The 26,536-nt window shown below is 37.0% G+C and overlaps 1 protein-coding gene across 3 annotated transcripts in view; it reads left to right on the top strand.

The window, feature by feature from the left end:
- LOC122276539 (protein CHROMATIN REMODELING 4-like) overlaps positions 1-22,354 on the top strand; it is a 30,597-nt gene extending 8,243 nt beyond the window's left edge. For 2 of the 3 annotated variants that reach the window (XM_043086351.1, XM_043086349.1), the window contains exons 6-11: positions 50-2,815; positions 3,267-3,424; positions 9,525-9,639; positions 18,777-18,859; positions 19,278-19,935; positions 20,076-22,354. In XM_043086351.1, the coding sequence (XP_042942285.1) occupies positions 50-2,815; positions 3,267-3,424; positions 9,525-9,639; positions 18,777-18,859; positions 19,278-19,935; positions 20,076-22,139 (5,844 nt within the window). In that variant the 3' untranslated portion in view covers positions 22,140-22,354. The remainder of the gene's footprint in view (positions 1-49; positions 2,816-3,266; positions 3,425-9,524; positions 9,640-18,776; positions 18,860-19,277; positions 19,936-20,075) is intronic. The other variant, XM_043086352.1, reaches the window with a different exon arrangement.
- The last annotated feature ends 4,182 nt before the right edge of the window (positions 22,355-26,536 follow it).

The raw sequence follows: 26,536 nt of genomic DNA, 5'->3' as shown, positions 1-26,536 counted from the left end.
AAGTATTGGACTACATGTATTTTTGAATTTCTTATATGTCTATGTGCAGGTTGATCGGGTTCTTGGGTGTCGAGTTCGAGGTGATTATTTTGGTTCTTCACATCAATTATCTGTGTCTGTTACTGACGACCTACATTCTGATGTCTTACTAATTTCAGAAAACCAAAACAGAGTATTGGAAGATAATTCTGTTTGTGATACTGATTTAGATGTAGCAACTGGGGAAAATCTTGGTGACCAGAATATTGTTGTGAGTCTTGATAAGGAAGGAAGTGTGAAGACTGAAATGAAAGTGGATAAAATGCATGTATACAGAAGATCTGCAACCAGAGAATGTAAAAAAGGGCAAAACATGAGATTTTTACAAAAGGACGTCAAAGATTCAGATTCTAGTGCTGCAGATAAAGATCATGATGAAGTAATTACAGAAGATTTGGAAAAACCAAATGAAAAGATGGTTACAGAGACGAATACATCAGCTAATTTGAGAGATCCTGACAATGATGAAGTTCCAAAAATTTGTGAAACACATGTATCCAATGAAACCAAAGATGACAAACGAGCTGATTTAGAAATGGAAATAAAAAGTTCTGTGGAGAACAAAATTCAGGAGGCCACACAGGCTGAAACTGCATGCATTGATCAAGATACGGTATTGTATGAGTTTTTAATTAAGTGGGTAGGGAAGTCTCATATTCACAATAGTTGGATTTCTGAATCTGAGCTCAAAGTTCTGGCAAAGAGAAAATTAGAAAATTACAAGGCAAAATATGGGATAGCTGTAATAAACATCTGTGAGGAACACTGGAAGCAGCCCCAGCGGGTGATTGCTCTCTGTAATTTTAAAGATGGTAGGCATGAAGCTTTTGTAAAATGGACGGGCCTCCCTTATGACGAATGCACTTGGGAAACATTGGATGAACCTGCTCTTCAAAAATGTTTGCACCTGATTGATCTGTTTAACCAATTCGAATGCCAAACATTGGAGAAAGATTCTTCTAAGGATGCTTCACCAAGACGAAAGGGTGATTGTCAACAAAATGAAATAGTTACCCTCCCAGAGCAACCTAAGGAACTAAAAGGAGGTTCTTTGTTTCCCCATCAACTTGAAGCGCTCAATTGGTTGCGTAAATGCTGGCATAAATCCAAGAATGTGATACTTGCTGATGAAATGGGGCTTGGAAAAACAGTATCTGCTTGTGCTTTTATTTCATCTCTGTATTGTGAGTTCAAAGCTACTCTGCCTTGTTTAGTGTTGGTCCCGCTTTCCACAATGCCTAACTGGCTTGCTGAATTTTCATTGTGGGCCCCCAACTTGAATGTTGTGGAGTATCATGGATGTGCAAAAGCAAGAGCCATAATTCGCCAATATGAGTGGCATGCTTGTGATCCAAGTGACTTGAATAAGAAAACAGCTGCCTATAAATTTAATGTTCTTTTAACTACATATGAGATGGTTCTTGCTGATTCCTCTCATTTGCGTGGAGTTCCTTGGGAAGTTCTTGTGGTTGATGAAGGCCACCGTCTGAAGAATTCTGGAAGTAAGCTTTTTAGCATGCTCAATACGTTCTCGTTTCAACATCGTGTACTGTTGACTGGTACACCTCTTCAAAACAATATCGGTGAGATGTATAACTTGCTTAACTTCTTGCAGCCAGCTTCGTTTCCTTCTCTTTCTTCATTTGAAGAGAGGTTTAATGATCTTACAACTGCGGAAAAAGTGGAAGAATTGAAGAAACTTGTTGCTCCACATATGCTTCGAAGGCTTAAAAAGGATGCAATGCAAAATATTCCCCCTAAGACTGAACGGATGGTTCCTGTTGAGTTGTCATCCATTCAAGCAGAATACTATCGTGCGATGCTGACAAAGAACTATCAGATATTGCGAAATGTTGGGAAAGGGGTTCCCCAACAATCAATGCTAAATATTGTGATGCAGTTGAGAAAAGTTTGCAATCACCCATATCTCATTCCTGGTACTGAACCTGATTCTGGTTCGGTAGAATTCCTTCATGAAATGCGGATAAAAGCCTCAGCCAAGTTGACTTTGTTGCATTCTATGCTTAAGATTCTATACAAGGAAGGCCATCGAGTCCTTATTTTCTCACAGATGACCAAACTTCTTGATATCCTCGAAGATTATCTGACTATAGAATTTGGATCTAAAACATATGAGAGAGTGGATGGCTCTGTCTCAGTGGCTGATCGCCAATCAGCAATCGCACGCTTTAACCAAGATAAAAGTCGATTCGTCTTCTTGTTGTCGACACGCTCTTGTGGCCTTGGGATCAATTTGGCAACTGCTGACACCGTCATTATCTATGATTCTGATTTCAATCCGCATGCTGATATTCAAGCTATGAATCGTGCACATCGAATTGGACAGTCAAAGAGACTTTTGGTATATCGACTTGTAGTTCGTGCTAGCGTTGAAGAGCGCATCTTGCAGCTTGCAAAGAAGAAACTGATGCTTGATCAGCTTTTTGTGAATAAGTCTGGATCACAAAAAGAAGTAGAGGATATTTTGAAATGGGGAACAGAAGAACTTTTTAATGATTCTTATAGTATGTATGGGAAAGATACAGTGGAATTTAATAATAACAAAGATGAGGCAGTAATAGATACAGAAAATAAGCACAGGAAGAGAGCTGGTAGTCTAGGGGATGTGTACCAGGACAAATGTACTGAAAGCAGTAGCAGGATCATGTGGGATGAAAATGCTATTTTGAAATTGCTTGACCGTTCAAACCTTCAGTCTGGATCAACTGATAATGCGGAAGGGGATTTGGAGAGTGATATGCTTGGCTCAGTGAAGGTAGGTAGTCATTCTTAAATCCAAATAATTGCACCCCTTTTTTTGTAATGTTGAGAGATTTTGTCAGTGTTGGAATGATAGTTAATTAATGTTGCAATGACGTGAAAACCATCTGAATTTTGTGAAGTAATGCATTCTATACATTGTGGAAATATCTTTGTAATGCCTCCTTCCCCCCCAAGCCACTGATGGATTCATTTTGCCATTTTTAAAATGCTTCTCACAGTTGTAAAGAAATTTATTTAAATTCTGTTCATTGTGATGTTTTTTATCAACAAAATCTTCACTTATTTATAAAAGTTGTGATTTTTTTTTGCTATGCGATTGCTTGGAGATTAATCTTATTTTTACAGGAAGTTGTTAATTTAATGACGATATTGACAATCAATGTGTAAAACCCAATATCCTTTTTACTGTTAATCATAATAATAATGGTTCTGATTTTAAACAGGCACTTGAATGGAATGATGAACCAACAGAAGAACAAGGGGGAGCTGAATCTCCTCCCATTGTTACCGATGAAATCTTTGCACAAAGTTCTGAGAGAAAAGAGGATAATGTGGTTGCTGGAATGGAAGAAAATGAATGGGATAGACTTTTACGATTGAGGTAAGAATTTCCTTCTTGCAACCAGTTAGTTCCAGAGTTTTTGTGCATCACCATGGTACTACCAGTCAGTGACACTTGTGCTTTGAGAGAAATGGCCCCTTCCTCTATGCAAAGTTTTTACTAAGATAAAGTCTTAGTAAAAATTTGTACTAAGCTAAAGGCTTGGTGGGAATAGTGCTTTTAAACTAAAATTAACAAAGTTTTTTGCATAAAATTTGTATGGTTAGAGAGAGAGAGAGAGAGAGAGAGAGAGAGAGAGAGAGAGAGAGTTGTGACAAAATGATTTAAATACAGTGCAAATCACAATGCGATGAGATACAGTGGGCAATTTCGAATAAATTGGAATGGCAATCTTTCTGAAAATTGGACACTGGAGCAGTTGTTAGATTCTTAAGAGACCATAAATATTTGTGTGGGTAAATTACAAAGAAACCACCTAAATTACTGCCTTCTTTTCAAATACATCTACAAACTATAACTTGGACAATTCACTCCCTAAATTGAAATTTTTATTATGAAACACCCTTTGGGCCCGATTGAAGAGTTAAATTGGATGGTAAAATGACAATATTACCCATATTTTTTTATAGGTAATAAAATTTTAGTAAGTGGCACAATTCAAACACATAGGATGTATGCAAGAAATACACCTATCTAGAGGGATAACAAATAGAAGAAAATCATGAAAGTTGAGCATGTTAAATTGTATCAAAGCTGTCCAAAGGATGAAAGTGTTGAAGAAGAAAGTTTTGAGCTGCTCCTATGCCTGTTCACAGTCTCAAACCTTCTATCATTCCTTTCCCTGTTTTTTTGAGAGGTAATCAAGAAGTTTTATTCATTAAAAGAGAAGGCATAGCCCAAGTACATAGGAAGTATACATGAGAAGTACCTAACTAGGGTTTGCAATCAAATGATAGAAATTGGTGGCCCACCATGATAGCCAAAATCATTTCCCTAATGGCCACAATGGGAGCCAATGCGGCATGGAAGTGGCTTCCATGATGGGTTCTCTCTCTCTGTCTCTCTCTGTCTCTGTCTCTGTCTCTCTCTCTCTCTCTCTCTCTCTCTCTCTCTCTCTATTTTTAGTGAAGTGCAATTATATTATTTTTATTATAAGTCATGGTAATATTATTCAATTTAATGTCCTATGATCTTTTTTTAATATCCTGGTGTGTACTCAGGCTATGCCCTTTGAGTCTATTTAATGCCCTAATCTGATCTAGCAGGTAACTCATAAGGTTTTGGTGGTGACTTGTCATGAATCATTGTTTGGAGGTGCACTTGAGAATGAATAGCATTTGAGGGGGTTCCTGGAATTTATTCTATTTTTTATTTATAACTTGCTAGTACAATTCCTATACAAAGGTCAAGGACTCAACATGTTAGGTGTATGTTATGTGTTTATCTTGTAGACATCTTATGTATAGGGCTATGCCTTTTATGTTCTTCAATAAAATCTTCAATTCCTTATTAAAAGAATAAAGCGCAACAATTAGCTTGTGATGGAATATGCCTTCCCAAACTTTTTTATTTTTTTGATAGGTAATCAAGAAATTTTATTCATAGAACTAGGCAAAGCCCAGGTACTCAGGTAGTAAACATGAGAAACACCTAGCTAGAGTTTACAATCGTAAGTAGAAAGTCATGGACACTTAGTCCGTTACAAACTATGGCTCCCGCTCATAAGAACAATGACTTAAAGAAGAAAATTTTTAGTTCATCCTCTCGTGATCTTTGAAGCTTCTAGCATTTCTCTTTCTCTAAATACACCAGCACATACAAATGAGAACCATTCGCCAAATGGCCTCCACCTGTGAGTTACCATGAAGGCCTCTACAGCTGGCGAGGACATCTGCCAATCTAAGAGGCATGACCCGTGACAATCCGATTTCGTGAAAAATGATCCCACATGATCCTGGCCACCTCACAGTGTGAAAGCAACTGATCTACTGATTCCCCATGCTTCTTACACATACAATACCAATCCAGCACAATTACCCGGAATTTTCTCAAATTATTTGTAGTAAGGATCTTGTCCAGTGTTGCTGTCCAAACGAAAAATGCCGCTTTGGAAGGAGCTTTCGTTTGCCATATACTCTTCCACGGGAACATGGTTATTCCAGGACTCGTTGGCACTTGATAAAATGATCTAACAGTGAAATTACCTTTCTTGGAATGACTCTAGTACATCTTATCTCTGGTGCCCCATGGCATACTTACTGAATACAATGCCACAAAGAACTCTGTAATAGTCTCCAACTCCCAATCTTGGCTGCCTGAAATCAATATTCCATTAAGGGGCACCATTTGAAAAGACCAAAAGATCGGCAATCACTGCATCATTTTCTCTTGCGAGCTCAAAGATAGCAAGGAAGGTGTCTCGGAGGCTAAGGTTACCACACCATTTGTTGTACCAAAATTTGACACGAGAACAGAACCATCGCCCACCACAATATGTTGATGTCCTCGAAAGGTCTCCCATGTCTCCTTCTTACTTATCAAAAAAAAGAAAAAGGTCTCCCAAAGTCTCCTAATATATTTCCACAACCCTGTTCCATATGTGCCTCATACCTCATTTGAGCACCATCCTCCCCAAGCCTCTCCAAACTGTGAATCTATAATAGACTTCCATAGTTTCTCCCTTTCTTGTTGGGACCTTCAGAACCATTTACCCAAAGGGGTTTGATTGAATTTCGACATGTGGTGAATCCCCAACCCTCCCCCAGAAATTGGAGTACAAACCGTTGACCAGTAAACCAGATGAAATATAATTCTGAACTGTCTCTTACCCATTTAGATGTTGAAAGCTTTTCTCAGACCCTCTTGAAGATTATAAATATTAAATTGCAATTAGATTTCGTATTGTTCTTTTTGATGAGTAATATAATTTGAACTATTCAAACTATCCAGAGAATATTAATAACACAATATAATATTTTATTTTTTTCATATCACCATATGATATTGGGGGTGATTAAGGTGAGAAAGAAAGAGAAAAATAGTGGTTAAGGGTTATGAAAAACCTAGGATTCACTCTAGAAATTTTTTTACCTAGGATTCACTCTAGAAATTTTTTTTACTTATTGAATTATTTAATTGTTGCATCGGGTTTCAAAATTCAGGCCCAAACCTGTGTCAAACCTGTTTAAGCTTTTCTAAAGCTGTCTTATTAGGGTTCAGTCAGGTCAGCAAAACCTGCTTAACGCGTCTCACTGCCATCCTTAGCATCCTACATTGAAAAGAATCTTCATCAATTTTGGAGCTTTGGAGTTAGTGCTGCTAACGATCTTAGCTGAACCAAGTGTTATAATGGTTTGGTTCAGCTTAGTGAATTTGACCAATATTCAAGCTCTAGTGAAGGTTCTGATTTTTCTTTCAAGTTTGGCTGGGTCTGTAAATGAGTAGCTTCTTTTTGTCTTGCCAATGTGTGATACCCCATACTAACTGATAAAGGTAGGTGGTGTGTGGATCTCATGTTGCTTGGGAATGAGAAGTTCTTGCTCTTTATAATAGTTCCAATGGGGCTCCAATTGTATCATTGACTAGTCCTTTTGGAGTGTTGACCTAGATATGGCTTGGGCCTCCCTTGGGGCGTTACAAATAATATCAGAGTCTATCCCAACTAGAAATGTGGAACATGAGCCGTGCAACCTATGATAGACTAGCTCAAAGAGGACGTCAGGAATTTTAGGCAGGGAGATTGTGATACCTCATACTGACTGATAAGTGTAAGTAGCGTATGGAATCTCACATTGCTTGGGAAGGAGAAGTTCTTGCTCTTTATAATGGTTCTAATGGGACTCCATTGTATCGTTGACTAGTCCTTTTGGAGTATAAGCCCAAATGTGGCTTGGGCCTCCATTGGGGTGTTACATGAACTTAATTATGTGATATTGGTCAAAAGAGTGTGGTCTCTTCCACCAAAGTACTTGGGAAGAAAGCATCTGTCAAACTTGTCAACAGTTGTCTTCTTTCACATTCTAGCAAGGTTATTCCAGATTGATATAAATATTTTTTATCATTTCACATACCTTGTATGTGCATGCCATTATTCACCCCTTTATCCACACCCCTTTTTCCAATTGCATCAAAATAATCTAACTTGGTATTGCACTCATGATTTCTCTTTTAGCTGAAAAGAAAGCTGTTTGAACTTGGGAAAGTCGGAAATGGTTCCAGTGGGGGAAGTAAGGAATATTAACTTTCTTGCGGATTTGTTGGGTTGTAAAGTAGTTCCACTTCCTATGACATATCTTGGGCTTCCATTAGGGGTGTCTTTTAAAGCTAAGAATATTTGGGATGAAGTTGTAGAAAAGGTTGAGAACTGTTTGTCGGGTTGGAAGAGGATTTATTTATCAAAAGGGGGTAGATTAACCCTTATCAAAAGCACCCTTTCCAATCTCCCTACATACTATCTTTCCTTATTTCCATTACCAGTGGGAGTGGCAAATCGGATTGAAAAATTGTTTAGAGCTTTTTTGTGGGGAGGCATGGGGGAGGAGAATAAATTTCATTTAGTGAGTTGGCAAAGGTGTGTTGTCTGATTGTTAATGGTGGTTTGGGGGTGCGTAACTTGAGTTTTTTTTAGTAAGGCATTATTAGGAAAGTGGTTGTGGAGATATCATCAGGAAGGGGATTCTTTGTGGAGAGTGGTGATTGACCGGAAGTACGGGTGTGAGTGGGGGGATGGTGTTGTAAGGAGGGGAGGGGGCCTTATGGTGTTAGTTTATGGAAATATATGAGAAAGGGGTGGAGCTTTTTTGTAAAACAGATTTAAGTTTAAGGTTGGAGAAGGTGTTTGCATTCAGTTTTGGCATGATGAATGGTGTAGTGAGAGACCTCTTAAAATTGCTTTTCCGTCTGTTGTGTTGTGACAATGGGACTATGTACTGGAATATTTGTTTCACTAGAAATGCTCAAGACTGGGAACTTGATGAGTTTGCAGATTTCTTCAGTTTTCTGTATTCAGTTAAGGCAGCTGGGTTTGGGAGAGATCGTATGCTGTGGAAGCATAAGGGGAGTAATGAGTTTTCAGTTAGCTCCTTCTACAAGGTGCTGAATGCCCAACAGCAAGTTTCTTTTCCGTGGAAGAGCATTTGGAGGGTCCATGTTCCTTCTAAAGTGGCTTTTTTTATTTGGACTGCTGCACTTGGGAAGATTTTGACAGTTGATAATCTAAGGAAACGTGGTATGATTTTTTTGGACTGGTGTTGTATGTGTAAGAAGAATGGGGAATCGGTTGACCATTTACTTTTACATTGTGAAGTGGCCAGGGAGTTATGGATTGGCATTTTCAGTAGAGCTGGGTTGTGTTGGGTTATGCCTTTAAGTGTGGCGGATATATTAGCATGTTGGAATAGGCATCATAATCTCTCAAGTTGCTGGAGAATGATACCTTTGTGCTTGATGTGGTGCATTTGGACGGAAAGGAAGGATAGGTATTTCAACAATAAGGAGCGAGCAGTGGGGGAAATCTGGAATTTCTTTGTGTTTTCTCTTATTCAGTGGTTTTCTGCTATTGTTTGTAAGGGAGGGAATGTTAATGAGTTTTTGTCTTTTTTTTTTTTAAGCTTTCTAGAATGTAATTAGGTGTCTCATTTTGTATACTTCCTGTGTACATGGGCTTAGCCTAGTTTCATTCTCTTCAATAAAGTTTCTTACTTACCCAAAAAAAAGAAGAAGAAGAAAGCTGTTTGATCTCGACTCGTATGAACCAAACAAACTTGAATTGAGTTAACTGAGTTGAGCCCAAGTTATGCCTTGGGGTTTTTTGCAGCCCTAGTTTTGATTCCTGCAATTGTAACTAATTTTTATTGATGAGAGTTAGACCTCATTTGATCTTGGATCTGGACACAACAGACGAGCATTTTCTTTTTTTGTAAACACTTAAATAAGAAGAAATAGGAAAAAAGAAATCAAAGGAGAGGAGGTTCTGAAGCTAATTACTGAATGTAGGAGGAAATGCTTCGCTATGTGAAACGTGACTGCCATTGATTACTAATTCCTCTACTACTTGCTTCCATTATTGGGAAGCCTTGAACTTGCAAATAGGGATTAAAACTGCTGTATTAAATTTCCTTATTTTTTATGTGCTTTGTAGATGGGAAAAGTATCAAGTGGAGGAGGAAGCAGCTCTTGGTCGAGGGAAGCGTCAGCGAAAAGCTGTTTCTTATAGGGAAGCATATGCTTCACACCCAAGTGAAACATTGACTGAGGTACTTTTATTTGCTTTCTGCTTCTAAGCATGAGGATTTTCCTTGTTTACTCATTTTTTCAATATTTTCAGTGATATTGTTTATGAAGATGTGGCTAGAATTAGAAAGGTTACATGTGATAATGATACCCGTTGATTCATCTTCAAAAATCGCTTAATTAAACATTAAATCCTAAGTGATTCTTACCTTATTGTCCTTCTATTTCCTTTTTCTATTTTGCTATCATGCCGATCTGTGTTGCAACCTCCCCCAAGCTTTGAGAAACTTTCATTTGAACCTTGCTCTTTTGGGAAAAATGAATTTCTATGCACATCTACAAAGATACTTCTAGGTACATTTGAACCTTTCAACCTCCCCTAAGACTTTGGAAAGTCTGTGTTGCACAAGTTACTGATGAAGGATAGTTAAAATAGAGCAAACTCCCTAAAGAAATATTCTTTTGCCTTATCATCACGCAAAATAGAAATGATATACCAAACTGTGCATCTCCATATATAATTCCTTAGAACCTGGAAATAATTCAGAATGTTTTTGTCATTGAGGAAAGCCATCTTATTCTCGGAAAAATCATCGAAAAATGCTGCTAAATATCTATAATTAAGACACAGAAATGCTCAAAGGACTCCAAATATCAAATTGTGCAAATGAGATAGACTAGAGTTTTGATGACTAGCCCTAGATAAAAAAGAGACACAATGATGCTAACTAAAATGACAAGCATTACAGTCAAATACGGTGTCATTACCCAAATTAGGAGCCAAAATGCTTGATAAGAAAATAAAGGATGACCAAGTGTGCAATGCCATTGGAAGGAATAGAAGTAGAAAAGGCGCATCTCTCTATGTAATACCCCATATGATAAGGATATGGGTAGGTGGTGTATGAGATCCTACATTGATTGAGAAGGAAAAGTTCATGCTGTTTATAAGGTTCCAATTGTTTTATTGACTAGTCCTCTTGAAGTATAGGCCATGTGGTTTGGGCCTTCCACTGGGGTGTTAGAAATGGTATCAGAGTTTATCTCAACCAGAAATGTGGGACTTGAGCCATGCCACCTACAACGGATAGGCCTGACGAGGACGTTGAGAATTTAAGGGGGGTAGATTGTAATACTCCATATGATAAGGATACGGGTAGGTGGTGTATGAGATCCCACATTGCTTGGGAAGGAAAAGTTCATGCTCTTTATAAGGTTCCAATGGGGCTCCAATTGTATCATTGACTAGTCTTTTTGGAATATAGGCCATGTGGTTTGGGCCTTCCATTGGGGCGTTACACTCTAGTACACCATCCACCAATCACCTCCTTTGTATTTAGTTCCTGAAAGTCACAATAGCGAGGAAGAAAGAAACCGAGAATTGTAAGAGATTTGTGAAATTACTTACAAAACGCTGATAGGTGCAAGCAGTAACATGGATAATCCCATCCATATGGAACAAGGGTATAGGATCCATCAGTGCGCTCAATAATATGAGATGGAACAAATGGACACAATAAAAAAAATCATTGGAATCACCTATGTAATTAGTTGTCCTAAAATATTTTTTTGATAAGTAATATTAAATTTTATTAATGAGAAGAAGGCGTAAGCCAGGTACACTGGAAGTATACATGTGAATACACCGTTTTAAGAGGTAGAAGTTGTCCTAAAATTAATAACCCAAAAGCAGGAAGTAAATTCAATACTTCTGTTGGTAAGAGAGGTCACAGACGAGGGATGTGGCTGGTACTGCTTTTTGCAAAGAATTTCTCAAACTGTTCCTTTGTAACAATGACGGTCATTTCTCTTCCCGTAAACTGCAATCTCATCCACCTCTGCCTCTCCTTGAATCTCAGCCACAGTCTCTACCACCACAATTACCATGACCTCCACACCTAGTTGTCGCAGCAAGACAGATTATTTGGTAGGACCATTAGGATCCTCAAATAACTTTGATTCGTATAAATGAGAAGAAACCTCCAATTGTGTTGGAATCTCATAGCTTCCTGAAATCCATGTTGGAATCAAAGAGCTTCCCAAAATTCATGTGCGTACAGGCTCATACTCCGGATGAAAGTGAAAAAAAAAAAGTATAACATGCATATTTTCTAGATCCTTTTACACCTCTTTAATATTTTCTTTTGTAAATAAACGGTAGTATTAATAAGGACAGACATAGCCCAAGTACACAAGATGGGGTACAAAGGATAAGACCTATCTAGGTCGTAATGGTGGTTTTCTATCTCTTTAATATCCAAAGTAATAAGTTGATACTGATCGAGTTCTTCACATATACGATTCATCAACGAATAATCTTCCAAACTTTTGTCATCTTGCTGTAAGGAGAAGTATTCATGGGAAAGTTGAAAGTTTTTAGTCACATTCTTGGTACCAGAATACGGCTCTACCACAGAGTCTCGGATTTTCTTTGCAATGGGTAAAGAGAATATTAGGGGTAATTCTTCATGCTATTGTCACACACCCCAGGTGTTTGACAGAATGCAAGAATGGGACTACTCTCTTCAAGGGGAGCTCCTCCATGAGAAATGAGAGAAGGGGGAATTGAGAAGAGAGAGGGGAAAAGAGAGAATTCTATTAAGTTCCAGAATAATCCCTTACAATTTTGTGCCTTCAGTAACATATAAAAAATAAAATAAAATTTTGTGCCTTCAGTATATATACTGCCAGGCTATCATTATGGATGCAAGCTCTAGAGGCCATGGGCCAGACCAAACACAAATGTAAATGGCAAGAGTCCACTAAATAAAAACGTAAGTCCTACTGTAATAAACTAGGCCCTAGGGAACAACTCCAAGCCCACCAGAACTGATTCACTAAGAGACTGATATAAAGAAGACAGGATGACTCTTGAGGCTGATAAGCCCATCAGGCCCAGCCCATCTCAGTTCCTCCTTGAGCCGTGACAGCTATCCATAATCAAGTAATTATCTGGGTACCCTTTTGGTCTTATTTTGAAATCATGGTGGAAGAAGAACATTAGAATTGGGAGAAGATTTAGCCATGATTAAGAGGTTGCCTTTTCTTTACACTAAAAGAAAAGGGGGATTGTATCAGCCAAAAAGTGTGACGCAGATCCTGGTGACCGGAATTGGGTTGGCTCAGATACAATTGAAGGTATGGGCCCTTCAGGTTGTGGGCTTTTTATATGGGCTAGACAATTAGGAACATTTTTTCTCTTTTGGCTTTGGGCTGGATTTATTTAAACTGGGTAGGATTCGATCTATGATTGCTTTGAGCTGAACTTAAAACTAGGATATCATAAATTTTTTCTTCTTTCTTTGTTTTAGGTTGTGGCCTAGATTGTGTTAAAACTGAGCTGGACATTCGATCTATGAATATTTTGAGTTTGACTGGAAACTTGACCAATTGAACTGAGTGAAAATTGACGTGGTTCAAGTTAAGATGTCCTATCCCTGTAACCAAAGACGGATCTTCCCTTTCCGATCAGTGATTAAGGTGTATTCTACTATCAAACAGTCAGTATAGGACAACCGCAGTTTCGGCAAGCCTACTTTGCTGAGGTGTACTCGCCCACACCAACAGTGCTAGAAATTCACCAAGTCTACTTTGCCAAGGAGTACTCAGCCACACCAATGGTGTTGGAAATCGATGATGATTTCTCAACCACCAAAACCCAAAACACTAGCATTGCCAACATACATTATTGATAGAACCAACCACTATACTCATCAACACTATCGTCATCACCACAACAAACAAATATCACTCCTGAAATCAACCTCTTCAGCAGCTGCAATGACATATATCTTGCCTATCATTCAACTATAATGCACTTCAACACCCAAAAGAGTGAAAATGATCATGACTTTCACTGACAATGAAAATTGCCCATAGTGTCAATTGAGAATGTCATCTTGCTGAGACAAAGAATCACTAAATCACAGAGAGCCGAGAGAACTAAATGACGTACATATAGTTCTAAATTTAAGAACAAAAAAATGAATGGAAGAAGGATGAGTAGGGGGTAAAATGGAGTAGGATCAATGTCTTTGATACCATGTAATGTTGACCAAGGGAAGTGAGAAATGTGGGAGTTCGAAAGTATGTACTCCCCCATTAAGGCTTCTCTCCATTATGTGGTATAGACGTGCAAAGACTGATCATAAAAATTCTTCTCACAAGCTAACGTATTGACAAGATAAAGAGAATACTTTCCAATCAACGGTTAAAGATAACACCAATGGTTAAGCTTTATCTGGGATAATCTTATTTTTCCTTTTGGCACTTTGCCTTTTCCTTAAGATTTAGAAAATCTATGAAATCTGCAAAAGGAATAAATGTAGTGTCAAAAGCAAGAGAGTGGGCAAGTGCACATGTAATGGTAAGTGTGTGACCTGTCCAAGTCCGAGTGTGTGGATTGAGTATGGAGAGCGGCCACCACAAAAGTGCTGAAAGTCGGATTGTATCTAAACCACCCCTCCTGGGAACGACTAAAGTGGGACATGCACTAGGTGATGCCACCTAATTTTTAAGGAAACCTTTTCTATACTTGTTATGGACATGAAGTTTTTCCTCTTATTAACTAAATCTCTGTTACTTGGAAGACAATTGTAAATTAAATTTATTAAATTATAGGTTCTAGTGTGACGTGTCCTGTAAAAAAAACTGGTATGCAACTTATCAAAAAAAATTTGGTATGTCTGTTCCCACCCGATGCTTGGTGTTGTGAATAGGTGAGTGTCTAGCAACGAACAACTTGTGACTTGACACGTTCTTTAATAAATCATTCTTGTTATATGCAGTCCTTTTTTTTTTTTGATAGGTAATAGAGAGCTTTATTAAGATAAAGATGGGCATAGCCCAGGTACACTGGAGGTATACATGAGCATACACCTATTTAGGAACTAGAGACAGAAGCAAGAAAATCATGGAAGCTTAGGCCATTAAAGTCTAAAGCCATGGCCCACAGAAATAAAGTCTTCCATAAGAAACTCCGAAACTCTTCTGAGGAACGTTCATGATCCTCGAAAAGTCTCTCATTTCTTTCATTCCAAATACACCAAAAAATACAAATTGGAGCCATCCTCCACAAAGATGCAATTTGCGGAGTCCCGGAGATTCCTCGCCAGCTTGCTAAAAGCTCCACCACCCGACCTGGCATTACCCATGCTATTCCCATTCTGTTGAAGAAGTAGTTCCATATCTCACTTGCGAACTTACAGTGTAGGAGTATGTGGTCCACTGTCTCTCCATTGTTTCTACACAAACAGCACCAGTCCACAATAATAAGGCCACGTCTTCTAAGATTGTCAGTGGTCAAGATCTTCCCTAGTGCTGCTGTCCATACAAAAAATGCAGCCTTAGTTGGTGCTTTGCTTCTCCAAATATTCTTCCACGGAAACTTAGGCCTTTGTTGCATGGTATTGACTTCATAGAAGGAACGTACCGAGAATTTCCCCTTTCTATTTGGCCTCCAAACCATCATATCTTCAGTTGTGGCAGCAATGGGCAAGCTGTACAGTAAATTCATAAACTCCAGCAAGTCATTTACTTCCCAATCATTTGCATCCCTGGTAAGACTAATATTCCACTCCTGTGTGTCTTGAAAGATCTCAAATCAGCCACCACAGCTGCTTTCTCCCGTGCAATAGCAAAGATTGTGGGATAGGCATCCTTTAGAACCAGATCACCCACCCACCTATCCATCCAAAAACTGATCCTACTACCATCCCCTAAACATAACCGGGTATTGCAAGAAAAGGACTCCCACCCCTTCCTTATATACTTCCAAAGCCCCACACCATAAGTCCCCCTTCCCTCTTTAGAACACCAACCCCCACATTCACTACCATACTTTATGTCAATCACTCCTTTCCATAAAGCTTCCCTCTCACAATTATACCGCCACAACCATTTACCCAACAATGCCATATTAAAGGCCCTTACATCCCTAATCCCCAACCCACCATCTCTCAACGGAGTACAAATCTTATCCCATCCCACCAAATGATACTTGAACTCTTCTCCTATCCCACCCCATAGGAAATCTCTCTGAAGTTTCTCCAATCTCTGTGCAATGCTAGCAGGGAGTGGGAATAAGGATAAAAAGTATGTAGGAAGGTTAGATAGCGTACTTTTAATCAAGGTTATTCGTCCCCCTTTTGATAAGTATACCTTTTTCCACCCAGCCAGTCTACGTTCGAATTTTTCCAGCACCCCTTCCCAAATAGATTTTGCTTTGAAAGAAGCCCCCAGCGGAAGGCCCAGATATTTCAAAGGCAAGGAAGAGACCACACAACCCAAGATGTTAGCTAGCCCCCTGATATTATTTACTTCTCCCACTGCAACCATCTCCGTTTTAGCAAGATTGATCTTCAACCCGGACACGGCTTCAAAGCATAGCAAAATAGCCTTCAGGGATTCTATATGACCTGCCGTTGCCTCACAAAATAATAAGGTATCATCTGCAAACAAGAGATGAGAAATAATGATGGAACCATGATTGCCCCCCACATTAAAACCTGAGAAAAATCCACCCCCTACCGCCGCTGACACCATTCTGCTTAGTGCCTCCATAATCAGAACAAATAAGAGAGGGGATAATGGATCTCCTTGCCGTAACCCCCGCGAGCTATTAAAGAATCCCACTGGATCCCCGTTAACCAAGACCGAGAAACGCGCCGTTGATACACAGTGTCTTATCCACTGCCTCCATCTTGCCCCAAACCCACTTCTAACCAACATATACACCAAAAAATCCCAATTCACGTGGTCGTACGCCTTCTCCATATCAAGTTTACACAAAATACCTGGGATTCCGGACTTGATTCTGCTGTCCAAACACTCATTTGCTATAAGAACCGAGTCTAAAATTTGCCTCCCCTTCACAAAGGCATTTTGAGATTTAGAAATGATCTTTTCCATTACCGTACTCAACCTATTGGCAAGAACCTTTGCAAGTATCTTGTACACGCTGCCCACAAGACTTATTGGTCTGAAGTCCGAAACCTCCATAGCCCCCGCCTTCTTAGGGACTAAGGCAATAAAAGTAGCGTTTAAGCTTTTTTCAAATTTTCCATGCGTAAAGAATTCCTGAAAAACCAGCATTACCTCTTCTCTCACCACCTCCCAACAAGATTGGAAAAAAGCCAAAGTAATACCATCAGGCCCTGGTGCTTTATCCTTATTCATTTTCTTAATAACTTGGTGTACTTCTTCCTCTTCAAACGGTCTCTCCAACCAATCTCTGCTAGTTTGGTCTATGGTCTCAAAAGCTAATCCATCTAGGGTCGGCCGCCAATCGTGCGGTTCCGCTAGCAAATGTTGAAAATGACTAACCACATGTTCCTTTATCACCTCTTGATCTGAAAAATTTTCACCATTAATGTTCATGGACTCAACGGCATTGAATCTCCTATGCGCATTAGCCATCCTGTGAAAAAATTGTGTACACTTATCCCCCTCTCTTAGCCACAAAGCCCTTGACTTTTGCCTCCACGATATTTCCTCCATTAGAATCAATCTTTCTAATTCAGCACTGACTTGGACTTTACGGTTATTCTCCTCCCCTACTCCCTCCAAGGTTTGTAACTCTAAAAACAAATTCTTTTTCTGAACTGTTACATCACCAAAAACCTGTTCATTCCATATCTTCAAGTCCTTCTTCAATGCTTTTAGCTTATCCGCCAACACCTTACTCGGATTACCTTCGAAGGAGTATGAACTCCACCATTGCCTAATCAAGTCCACAAACCCCTCCACTTTTAGCCACATATTTTCAAACTTGAAAGGCCTTCTCCCCCTTTGTATACCACCACCATCTAGCATTATGGGAAAATGATCCGAACATAGTCTCGGGAATCTTTTCTGACTTAAGCCGGGATAATGTGATTCCCACGACGGGGAAATAATAAATCTGTCCAACCTTGACCACACATGGTTGTTGGACCAAGTAAATTCCCCACCCATTAACGGTATATCCATAAGTCCCATCTCGGAGATGAAGTCTGAAAAATCCACCATGGCTTGATTTTGACGACCCCCTCCTGCTCTCTCGCTAGAGAATCTTGTCACATTAAAATCCCCTCCGATACACCATGGAGCTTCCCACCATGAGCATAACCCAGCTAACTCCTCCCAAAGTAGCCGCCTCTCACTATCTATATTAGGACCATAAACCCCAGCAAAGGCCCACAAAAAACCATCATTTGTATTTTTAAAGAGACATCCCACCGAGTGTTCTCCCACGAACTCATCTATGCTCTCCACCACCCTCTTGTCCCACATAACCAGGATCCCCCCGGAAGCCCCGTTTGACGGTAAGTAAATCCAGCCTACATACATACAGCTGGACAAACTTCTAATAATATTTCTATCAATATGCTTCAACTTAGTTTCCTGAAGACAAATAATATCCCCCTTCCATTGCCTTAATAAAGATCTTACCCGGAGACGTTTATTAATCTCGTTAAGACCCCTAACATTCCAGCTAATTATTTTGGGCTTCATTTAACAACTGATCCGACCCTCCCTTTGTTTCTACCACGGCTTGCGCTCCCCTCCTTACCATCATAGTTAATGGACCAGGTCAATCTCCTCAACTCTCTCTCTCTTTTAGTCCCAGCCCCATTCTGGCCTGCCTCAATGGCTATAATCAGGGCTTTAAACTGTTCTTCATAACCCGCGCAAGAGATTCCCAGACAGTTCTGAAGGTCCTCTATTTTTTTCAAAATCCAATCTGAAGATCTAGTAGGGGTTACCACACTGATAGGGGTTGGGTCTGCCTCAACATCTTCCTCCCCCTCTAAGACACTGTCACACGGCTTTAAGAGAAGTAATGTTTTTGGAGCTTGATTTGCCGATGTATTGGAAACACATCAGACATATACAGCATCAAAAGATCTATTTAATCTGTTTGCATAATTTAGATCCATATCCTCTGATGAATCTGAGGGAATCATGTATTTCCTTGGGACCTCCACTTGCTTTTTTTGGCCTCCCATTTGAATTGAATCACTTTGATAATTGGTGCGTAATTTCTACTTATAAAAATAAATGATTGGTGCATAATTTCTGGGTGCTAATTGTGTTATGCTCTCGTTCATGCTGCTTCTTCATCCTGCTTATGTACATTGCCATAAGGAACCATTTCCATAATTGTTTGTTTGTTAAGCAGAGTTGTGGTGATGAGGAACGAGAGCTGGAACCAGAGCCGGAGCGTGAATATACACCAGCAGGACGTGCACTAAAAGCAAAATTGTAGGTTCAATTACTTTTGTACTGCGGTTGATTTTTGTTAAGAAGCCAAAATAGTGAAAACTATGCACATGAATAATTTACTAATGACAATGATTCACGCAAAGAGGTTAATTACAGAAGACATTTCAAAAGGGAATAAAAAATCTATGAATTTGACAGGCAAAAGTGCAGCATACAGGGGGAAAAGAAGCCTTTTTTCTCATCATGAAGTTGTTAGAACAGCTTGGCAATTTTGTGCGAAAAAGAAATTGTTTTTTTTTTTTTTTTTTAACTGTTGTTGTAACTTTCAAATTGTTGTATAATAGTACATGATTAAATCGTTTTTAGCCCTTTGCGAGATTGTTCAAGGGCAATTATGGGTTGCTAATATATTGAAACCATGGATTCTGCCATTTACTCACTAATTTTCATTGAACAGTGCTAAACTCCGTGCTAGACAAAAGGAACGGCTTGCTCAGAGGAATGCAGGTTTAGAATCTTGTCTTGGTGGGGGAATGCCTGAACCTGATTCTGTCCCTAACCATCCTTCCATAAACTCCAAAGAAGGGGATGTAACTGAATTACATCAAGCTGTCAGTGAGAAGATTTCAGTAATTGACTTAGAGGATGACAAATTCATTCAGCCAGTAGATGGTCCGAAGTGTAAGAATGACATCCCTTTAAGGCTGGGCAGAATGTCAAAGTACAAAATGAGTAGTCATCTGGATTTTCCTTTCAATCCACTTGGTCATCCATCTCCTGACATTTTCCTTCCTAGTCACCATTTTCAAAGCACGAGCTACACAAACTCAGTGCCCACCAGCAACTTGTTACCAGTCCTGGGACTTTGCGCTCCCAATGTTAGTCAAGTGGAGCCATCATACCGAAACTTGTTAAGAGCAAATGGCAGACAAAGTAAGCTGGGACCTGGACCAGAGTTTCCATTCAGTCTGGCTTCTTGCTTCAGGACTTCAATTGAGACAGATGGGAAAAATCAGGACAGCTTGGACAAAGCAAAGAAACCAGATGCGACTGCTGAAGTTTTGCAACAGTGTCTTAAGAACAGCATCCCGGATAACTGTCCTCCATATCTTCCAGTACTCTCTCTCTCTCTCTCTCCCCCCCCCCCCCCCCCTCCCCCTTCCCTTTCCCTCTCCACGGGGGCCAAGTTTGTGAATATTGTCCAGTATCAGGTTTATATTTCTCATATTAACTGCCATGCCTTTTCTCTTTGCAGTGCCCGCCAGCTGTCCAAGGAAAAGCTTCCGAACGTTTAGAAAGTTGTGGTTCTACTTTCTCTGATTTTCAAGAAAAGATGGCATTGCCAAACTTGCCATTTGATGAAAACATGCTGTCCAGATTCTCACTTTCAGCAAAGACCGCACCCCCTTCACATCTTGACTACCTACCTAGCTTGTCATTAGGTAGCAGACCAGAAACTGTTAATGGCTTCATGCAGGACTTCCCAACAATACCATTGCTGCCCAGCTTAAAATTCCCAGCACAAGATGCAGTGAGATATAATCAGGACAGGGAGATGCCACCCACATTGGATCTTGGACAGATGCCAGCCACTTTTTCCTCATTTCCTGAAAAACATAAGAAGGTGCTTGAAAGCATAATGATGAGGACCGGATCTGGATCAAGCAATATGTTTAGAAAGAAATTGAAAAAAGAAAGCTGGTCTGAAGATGAACTTGATTTTTTGTGGATTGGTGTTCGTAGACATGGACGGGGAAATTGGGAGTCCATGATTAGAGACCCAAGGTTAAAATTTTCCAAATATAAAACATCAGAAGATTTGTCAGCAAGGTGGGAGAAGGAACAACTCAAGCTCTTTGATGGGTCAGTCTTTCCGGTTCCAAAATCAACCAAGCCGACAAAGTCTACTAGATCTTCATTATTTCCAGGCATTTCTGATGGAATGATGGCCCGGGCCTTGCAAGGTAGTAGACTCACTACACCCCCAAAGTTTAAGGCCCACCTGACAGACATGAAATTGGGTTTTGGCGATCTTATGCCCAGCGTGCCACATTTTGAAACATCTGATAGACTCGGTTTGCAAAATGACCATTTTGTATCTATGCCAACTTGGAATCATGAGAAGTATTGGGCAAATCATCCTGGGGAGTCTTCTGCCGGACCTTGTGAAGGGCTGGGAACTTCTTCAAATGTACCCATTGACAAGCCATTTCTGCTCAATTCATATGGAACCAGTTGCTTAGGTTCTTTAGGTTTGAATTGCTCGACCAGCTTTGATGTACAGATAAAAGAGGATGAACAGTGTGCTAATAAGTATGGGAAGTTTCCTAGCCTCTTGGATAAATCGCTAAATGTTTTACGTGATTCCCATCACAATTTAGGAGTTGGCGAATCTGTCAGCTCAGTATTGCTTCCTGATTCCAACAAAAGGCTGAATCTTTCACACTTAAAGGGCGAAGAAGCAGCTGGATGTAGTTCTTCAAAGGACAAGCTACCCCATTGGTTACGAGAAGCTGTGAGTGCACCCGCAAAACCCCCAGATCCCGACTTGCCACCCACTGTATCAGCAATTGCACATTCAGTTCGATTGCTATATGGAGAAGATAAGCCAACCATCCCTCCATTTGTGATCCCAGCTCCACCTCCTTCCATACCAAAGGATCCAAGACGGACTCTAAAGAAGAAAAAGAAACGGAGCTCACATTTGTCGAGGCGGGTACCGCCAGACATTGCTGAAAGGAGTCAGGAATTCCAAAGAAACCTCCATGGTGATAATGCTGGTTCAAGCTCAATCTCATTGGCTCCAACATTTTCACTGCATCCAGAATCGACCATGGGAACAACAGCGCTTCCACAGATTGAATCTGACCTGAACTTGCGTCCTCTAAATTTGAATATGATGAACTCATCATCCTCTTTAGCACATTTACACCAGCAGAAGAAAACCAGCATGGGATTGTCCCCCTCTCCCGAGGTGCTTCAGCTGGTAGCATCATGTGTTGCTCCTGTCCCACATATGTCATCTATTTCTGGCATGACGAGCTCAAGCTTCATTGATAGTAAGCTTGAGGTGTCAAAATCTGTTGACCTAGTTGGATTTCCAGACCCACAGGATGCATTTGAAAAAGGGAAAGCTGAGCAGAGCTCACCTTTTAATGTATGGCGTTCAAATCCCGGAGAGAAATTACAAGACCATCCTGAAAGTGGAGATTCTAGTAAAACTCAATCAGATCCCCTTCGGACTGAACGGCCTGATGGTGAGGATATATCATCTGAGGGCACTGTCTCAGATCATCCTGTAAGTGACCATGAATCATAGCCATAATATGAGACCGGAAATTTGAACATAGCTATTCTTTCATGCTATTAAAAGTTTCAGGATCTTCACCAATGTGCTCGAATTTTTGTAGGTATGAAGTGAGTGATGAACAGAAAATATAGGTTTATTAGGACATCTCTTGTAAAGGTTCTGTAGGAGAAAATGAAATATAGTGTTGCTTGCTTGATATTTCTTAATTCATTGCCTTGCACCAATCCATGAGCCTTCTCTTTCTTTCTAGTCCCAGACCAATGAGACTATATCCGCAATAAGGTGTCGGATTTGTGGGTTAATTTTCCCTTTTGAAATGCTGCCTCATGCCAGACCTTGAAAAATTCCTCAGTTTTATAACAGGAGCTCGATGAAATGCAACCTGTCGGTGCCGAATGCGGCTGCAGAAAGCGTGAATATGTAAGTTTCTTTTTTTTTTTTAAATTTTTTCCTAGGCAAGCGTCGGCTTGATGTTAATAATAAAGCTTATAAGTGATGTAATCCAAGATACAAGAGTAATCCAACAAGATATTTATAATCATAGGGTGTGCAAGTGTTGAATACTACTTTTAAAAAAAAGAAGAGTAAATATGAGATTCACATGAAAAAATTAATAAAAAATAATATTTAAATTTATAGATTGTGCAAGTATACTAATTTTGAAAAATTCGAGTAAATATGAGATCTACATGAAAAAATTAATTTTTTAATAGTGAATTCTAGTGTCATGCATTTCTTTTGAAAAAAAGTATGGTTCACGATTAAAAAATTAATTTTGAGTAGTGTTAAATATAATTATAAGTTGTGTAAATGTTATGCACTCTTTTTCATTTAAAATAAGTATGCGACGTTTGCACAATTTAAGATTATATTTAACATTATTTATCCAATAAATATCTTGTTACATGAACTGATGTAGTATGTAGAGAAGGAAAAAACTTAAAATGGATTTTAGGTCTAATAAATCAGATTTCAACCATCTCCAGCAACGGAGGGCCATTCTGTGTGGTGATTTTGATAGGGTTTAATTTGCAAACTATAAAGTTTTCGGCTTGAGGCCGTAACGGTTTGAGTGGTGCATGTGCACTTTGCCATACTTGATTGAGAGATTTGGACACGGATATCGGACATTAAATTTTTAAAATTCTATTTTCAAACATTATTTAAATATAAAATATTTTTTAATTTTAAATATTTAATTTTTTTTCATCTAATTATTCCGTAAATATTATACATGCACAAAAACCAATACCATTATTTCAAACTTCAAAACAAAATACAAAAATCAATACAACTTTTTTAAATTTTAAAATAAAAATATATATTCCTTTCTTTTTCTTATTTATATGCAGCTATGAGTTGCCATTTAATATATATATATATATATATATATATTTTTAAACTATAGAGAAAGGCATTGGAGGATTACTAATTTTCTTTTTATCTCTTGTAGTACTATAATTTATATATAATCTAGTTAATATTTAATATTATTGTAAAGTACGTATTGTCAATATATAGAAGTTAAAATGGAATCCAATTCCGTTAATTAGAGTCCTAGCAAACATCTTCCTTCAATGTAGAGTGAAAATTTCTAAAATCCTAACCTCTCTTTGACGTGAAACGTCTTTAATTAATCACGTACAACACCTTGCTAACCGATTAACATAATTCGTTATATATATAAATTATATAATGGTTAAAAAAAAAAACCCCCACACAAAATAGATGGGTCGGAGTGCATGGCTCCTTGACCCAAGGGTCCTCTTGCTTCATATGGAGGTCAGGGACTCACAGGCGAGGGAAAAGACGTTAATTAAAAAATCCACAAGATCATATGGGCGGGGTCTTCGCTCCAATAATCCCTTCACCTACCCTTATATACATATACATATATACATATATATATATATATATATATATATATATACTAGTTGAGGTGTAACGTGCGATGCACGTTTGCTTCGTTGTATTGTTAACCTGTTTAGTTAAGTTACAAAAATTTGTCAGTAAAAATATTACACAGATATAAACAACAAAATAAGTTATGGATTTTTTTTTTTTTTTTTGGTGTCATTCTAGTGCAGACCCATATTGGACAGGACCAATGGAGATAATATTAAAGTTTTTGTGCCTCTGTTGGTTGAATATTTATGGGTCTACAGCAAGTTGAATCATCTCATTCTGCAACTAAATTGAGTTTTATAAATTTTAATATCCTTGTAAATTTTTATTCTTGTTTTTTCATTTTAAGTTTATTTGTCCATCAATCCTAAAATTTATTGTAATGCATTTTGTTTTTTTGTAAATTAGTTTGTAACAATTAAATATCATGTATAAGGAAATAAATAACTGAATAAATTGTCATAAATCTTTAATTCAAAAGAACTAATATTAAAAAAGATTACCTGTTCAAATTGAAATCCAAAATGCAAATTGAGATGCCAAAACTGAAACAGGAAATTTTAAAAAGTTAAAACAACAGGGGAAAATAATTTTACTTAATAGTAAATAGTACAAAATGAAGAAAATAAATATGAAATCAATCTTATACTAACATATAGGTAGTGCAAATGATGAAAAAAGAAACCAGAATCTGATAAAAAATAAAGTAAACAAATTTGAGAAAGTAAAAAAAAAAATATATTATAAAAGTATTGAGATTAGATTTCTTGTAAAATTCTATTTAATTTAGCTAAAAAAGACATTATATCAAATTTTTTCCCAAAATTTACTTATTTTTTAAAAATCTCAAACATTTCATTTGTTATTTTTTACCTATTCTATTAAAATAATATTTCTCTATTCCTTTTTTATTATTATTTTTTTTACTTCTGTTTACAAATTTAAGAACTTAATATTTTTTCTTAACTTTTTAATTGTTACTTTAGTGAATATTTTAAACAAAAAATTAAATCATTTCTCGTGGCTATGATAATATTTTTATAATTAAATTTTTTATATTTCCATAATTATTTAAATTATTTTTAAAATTATTATTTAAAACTATAATAAATATGAGTATAATAAAAAGTGTAGATATTCCTTTTTTATTATTATTTTTTTACTTATGTTTACAAATTTAACAACTTAATATTTTTTCTTATTTTTTTAATTGTTACTTTAGTGAATATTTTAAACAAAAAATTAAATCATTTTTCGTGGGTATGATAATATTTATGTAATTAAATTTTTTATATTTCCATAATTATTTAAAATATTTTTAAAATTATTATTTAAAACTATAATAAATATGAGTATAATAAAAAGTGTAGATAATTGAAAGTAAATAAATATAATAAAAAGTTTCAATAATTAGAAGAAAATATTAATAAAAAAATAATATTCAAAATTAATTTTATACTACGTATAAACGGTGTAAATGATGAAAAAAAGAAACCAAAATCCTATAAAAAGCAAAATAAACAAATTTGAGAAAGTAACAAAAAAGTAATCTTATAAAGGCATTCACATTAAGTTTTCCAGAATTGTTTTTATAATTTAGCTAAAAATGAGATTTTCTAAAATTTTTCTCTAAATTTTACTTATTTTTTAAAAACTTGTAACATTTCATTCCGTATTTTTTATCTATTATATTAACATAATATTTCTCTATTCTTTTTTTATTATTATTTTTTAACCTCAATTTACAAATTTAACAACTCAATATTTTTTCTTATTTTTTAAATTGTTACTTTAGTGAATACTTTAAACAAAAACTTAAATCATTTTTTGTGGGTATGATAATATTTTTATAATTAAATTTTTTATATTTCCATAATTATTTAAATTATTTTTAAAATTATTATTTAAAACAATAATAAATATGAGTATAATAAAAAATGTAGATAATTGTAAGTACATAAATATAATAGAAAGTTTAAATAATTAGAAGAAAATATTAATAAAAAAATAATATTCAAAATTAATCTTATATTAACATATAAGCGGTTTAAGTGATGAATAAACAAATGAAAATCTTAAAAAAAGCAAAATAGAAAAATTTGGAAAAAAAAAAAAGTAATGTAATAAGGGCATTCACATTAAATTTGTCATAAAATTCTTTATAATTTAGGAAAAAATGACATTTTTGAAAATTTTTCTCTAAATTTTACTCATTTTTCAAAAACCTCCAATATCTCATTATCTATCTTTTCTCTATTATATTAAAATAATATTTCTTTATTATTTTTCAGTAAATATTTTTTACTTCTATTTGCAAATTTAATTATTCAATATTTTTTCTTATTTTTTGAAATAATACTCTAGTGAATATTTTAAACAAAAATTTACATAATTTTTTTGTGGGTATGATAATATTTTTATAATTAATTTTTTTTTATATTTCCATAACTATTTAAATTATTTTTAAAATTATTATTTAAAATTATAAAAAATATAAGTAT

The sequence above is a fragment of the Carya illinoinensis genome, chromosome 9 (assembly GCF_018687715.1).
Source record: "Carya illinoinensis cultivar Pawnee chromosome 9, C.illinoinensisPawnee_v1, whole genome shotgun sequence".
Taxonomy (NCBI): domain Eukaryota; kingdom Viridiplantae; phylum Streptophyta; class Magnoliopsida; order Fagales; family Juglandaceae; genus Carya; species Carya illinoinensis.
This window is presented reverse-complemented; position numbering and strand designations above follow the sequence as displayed.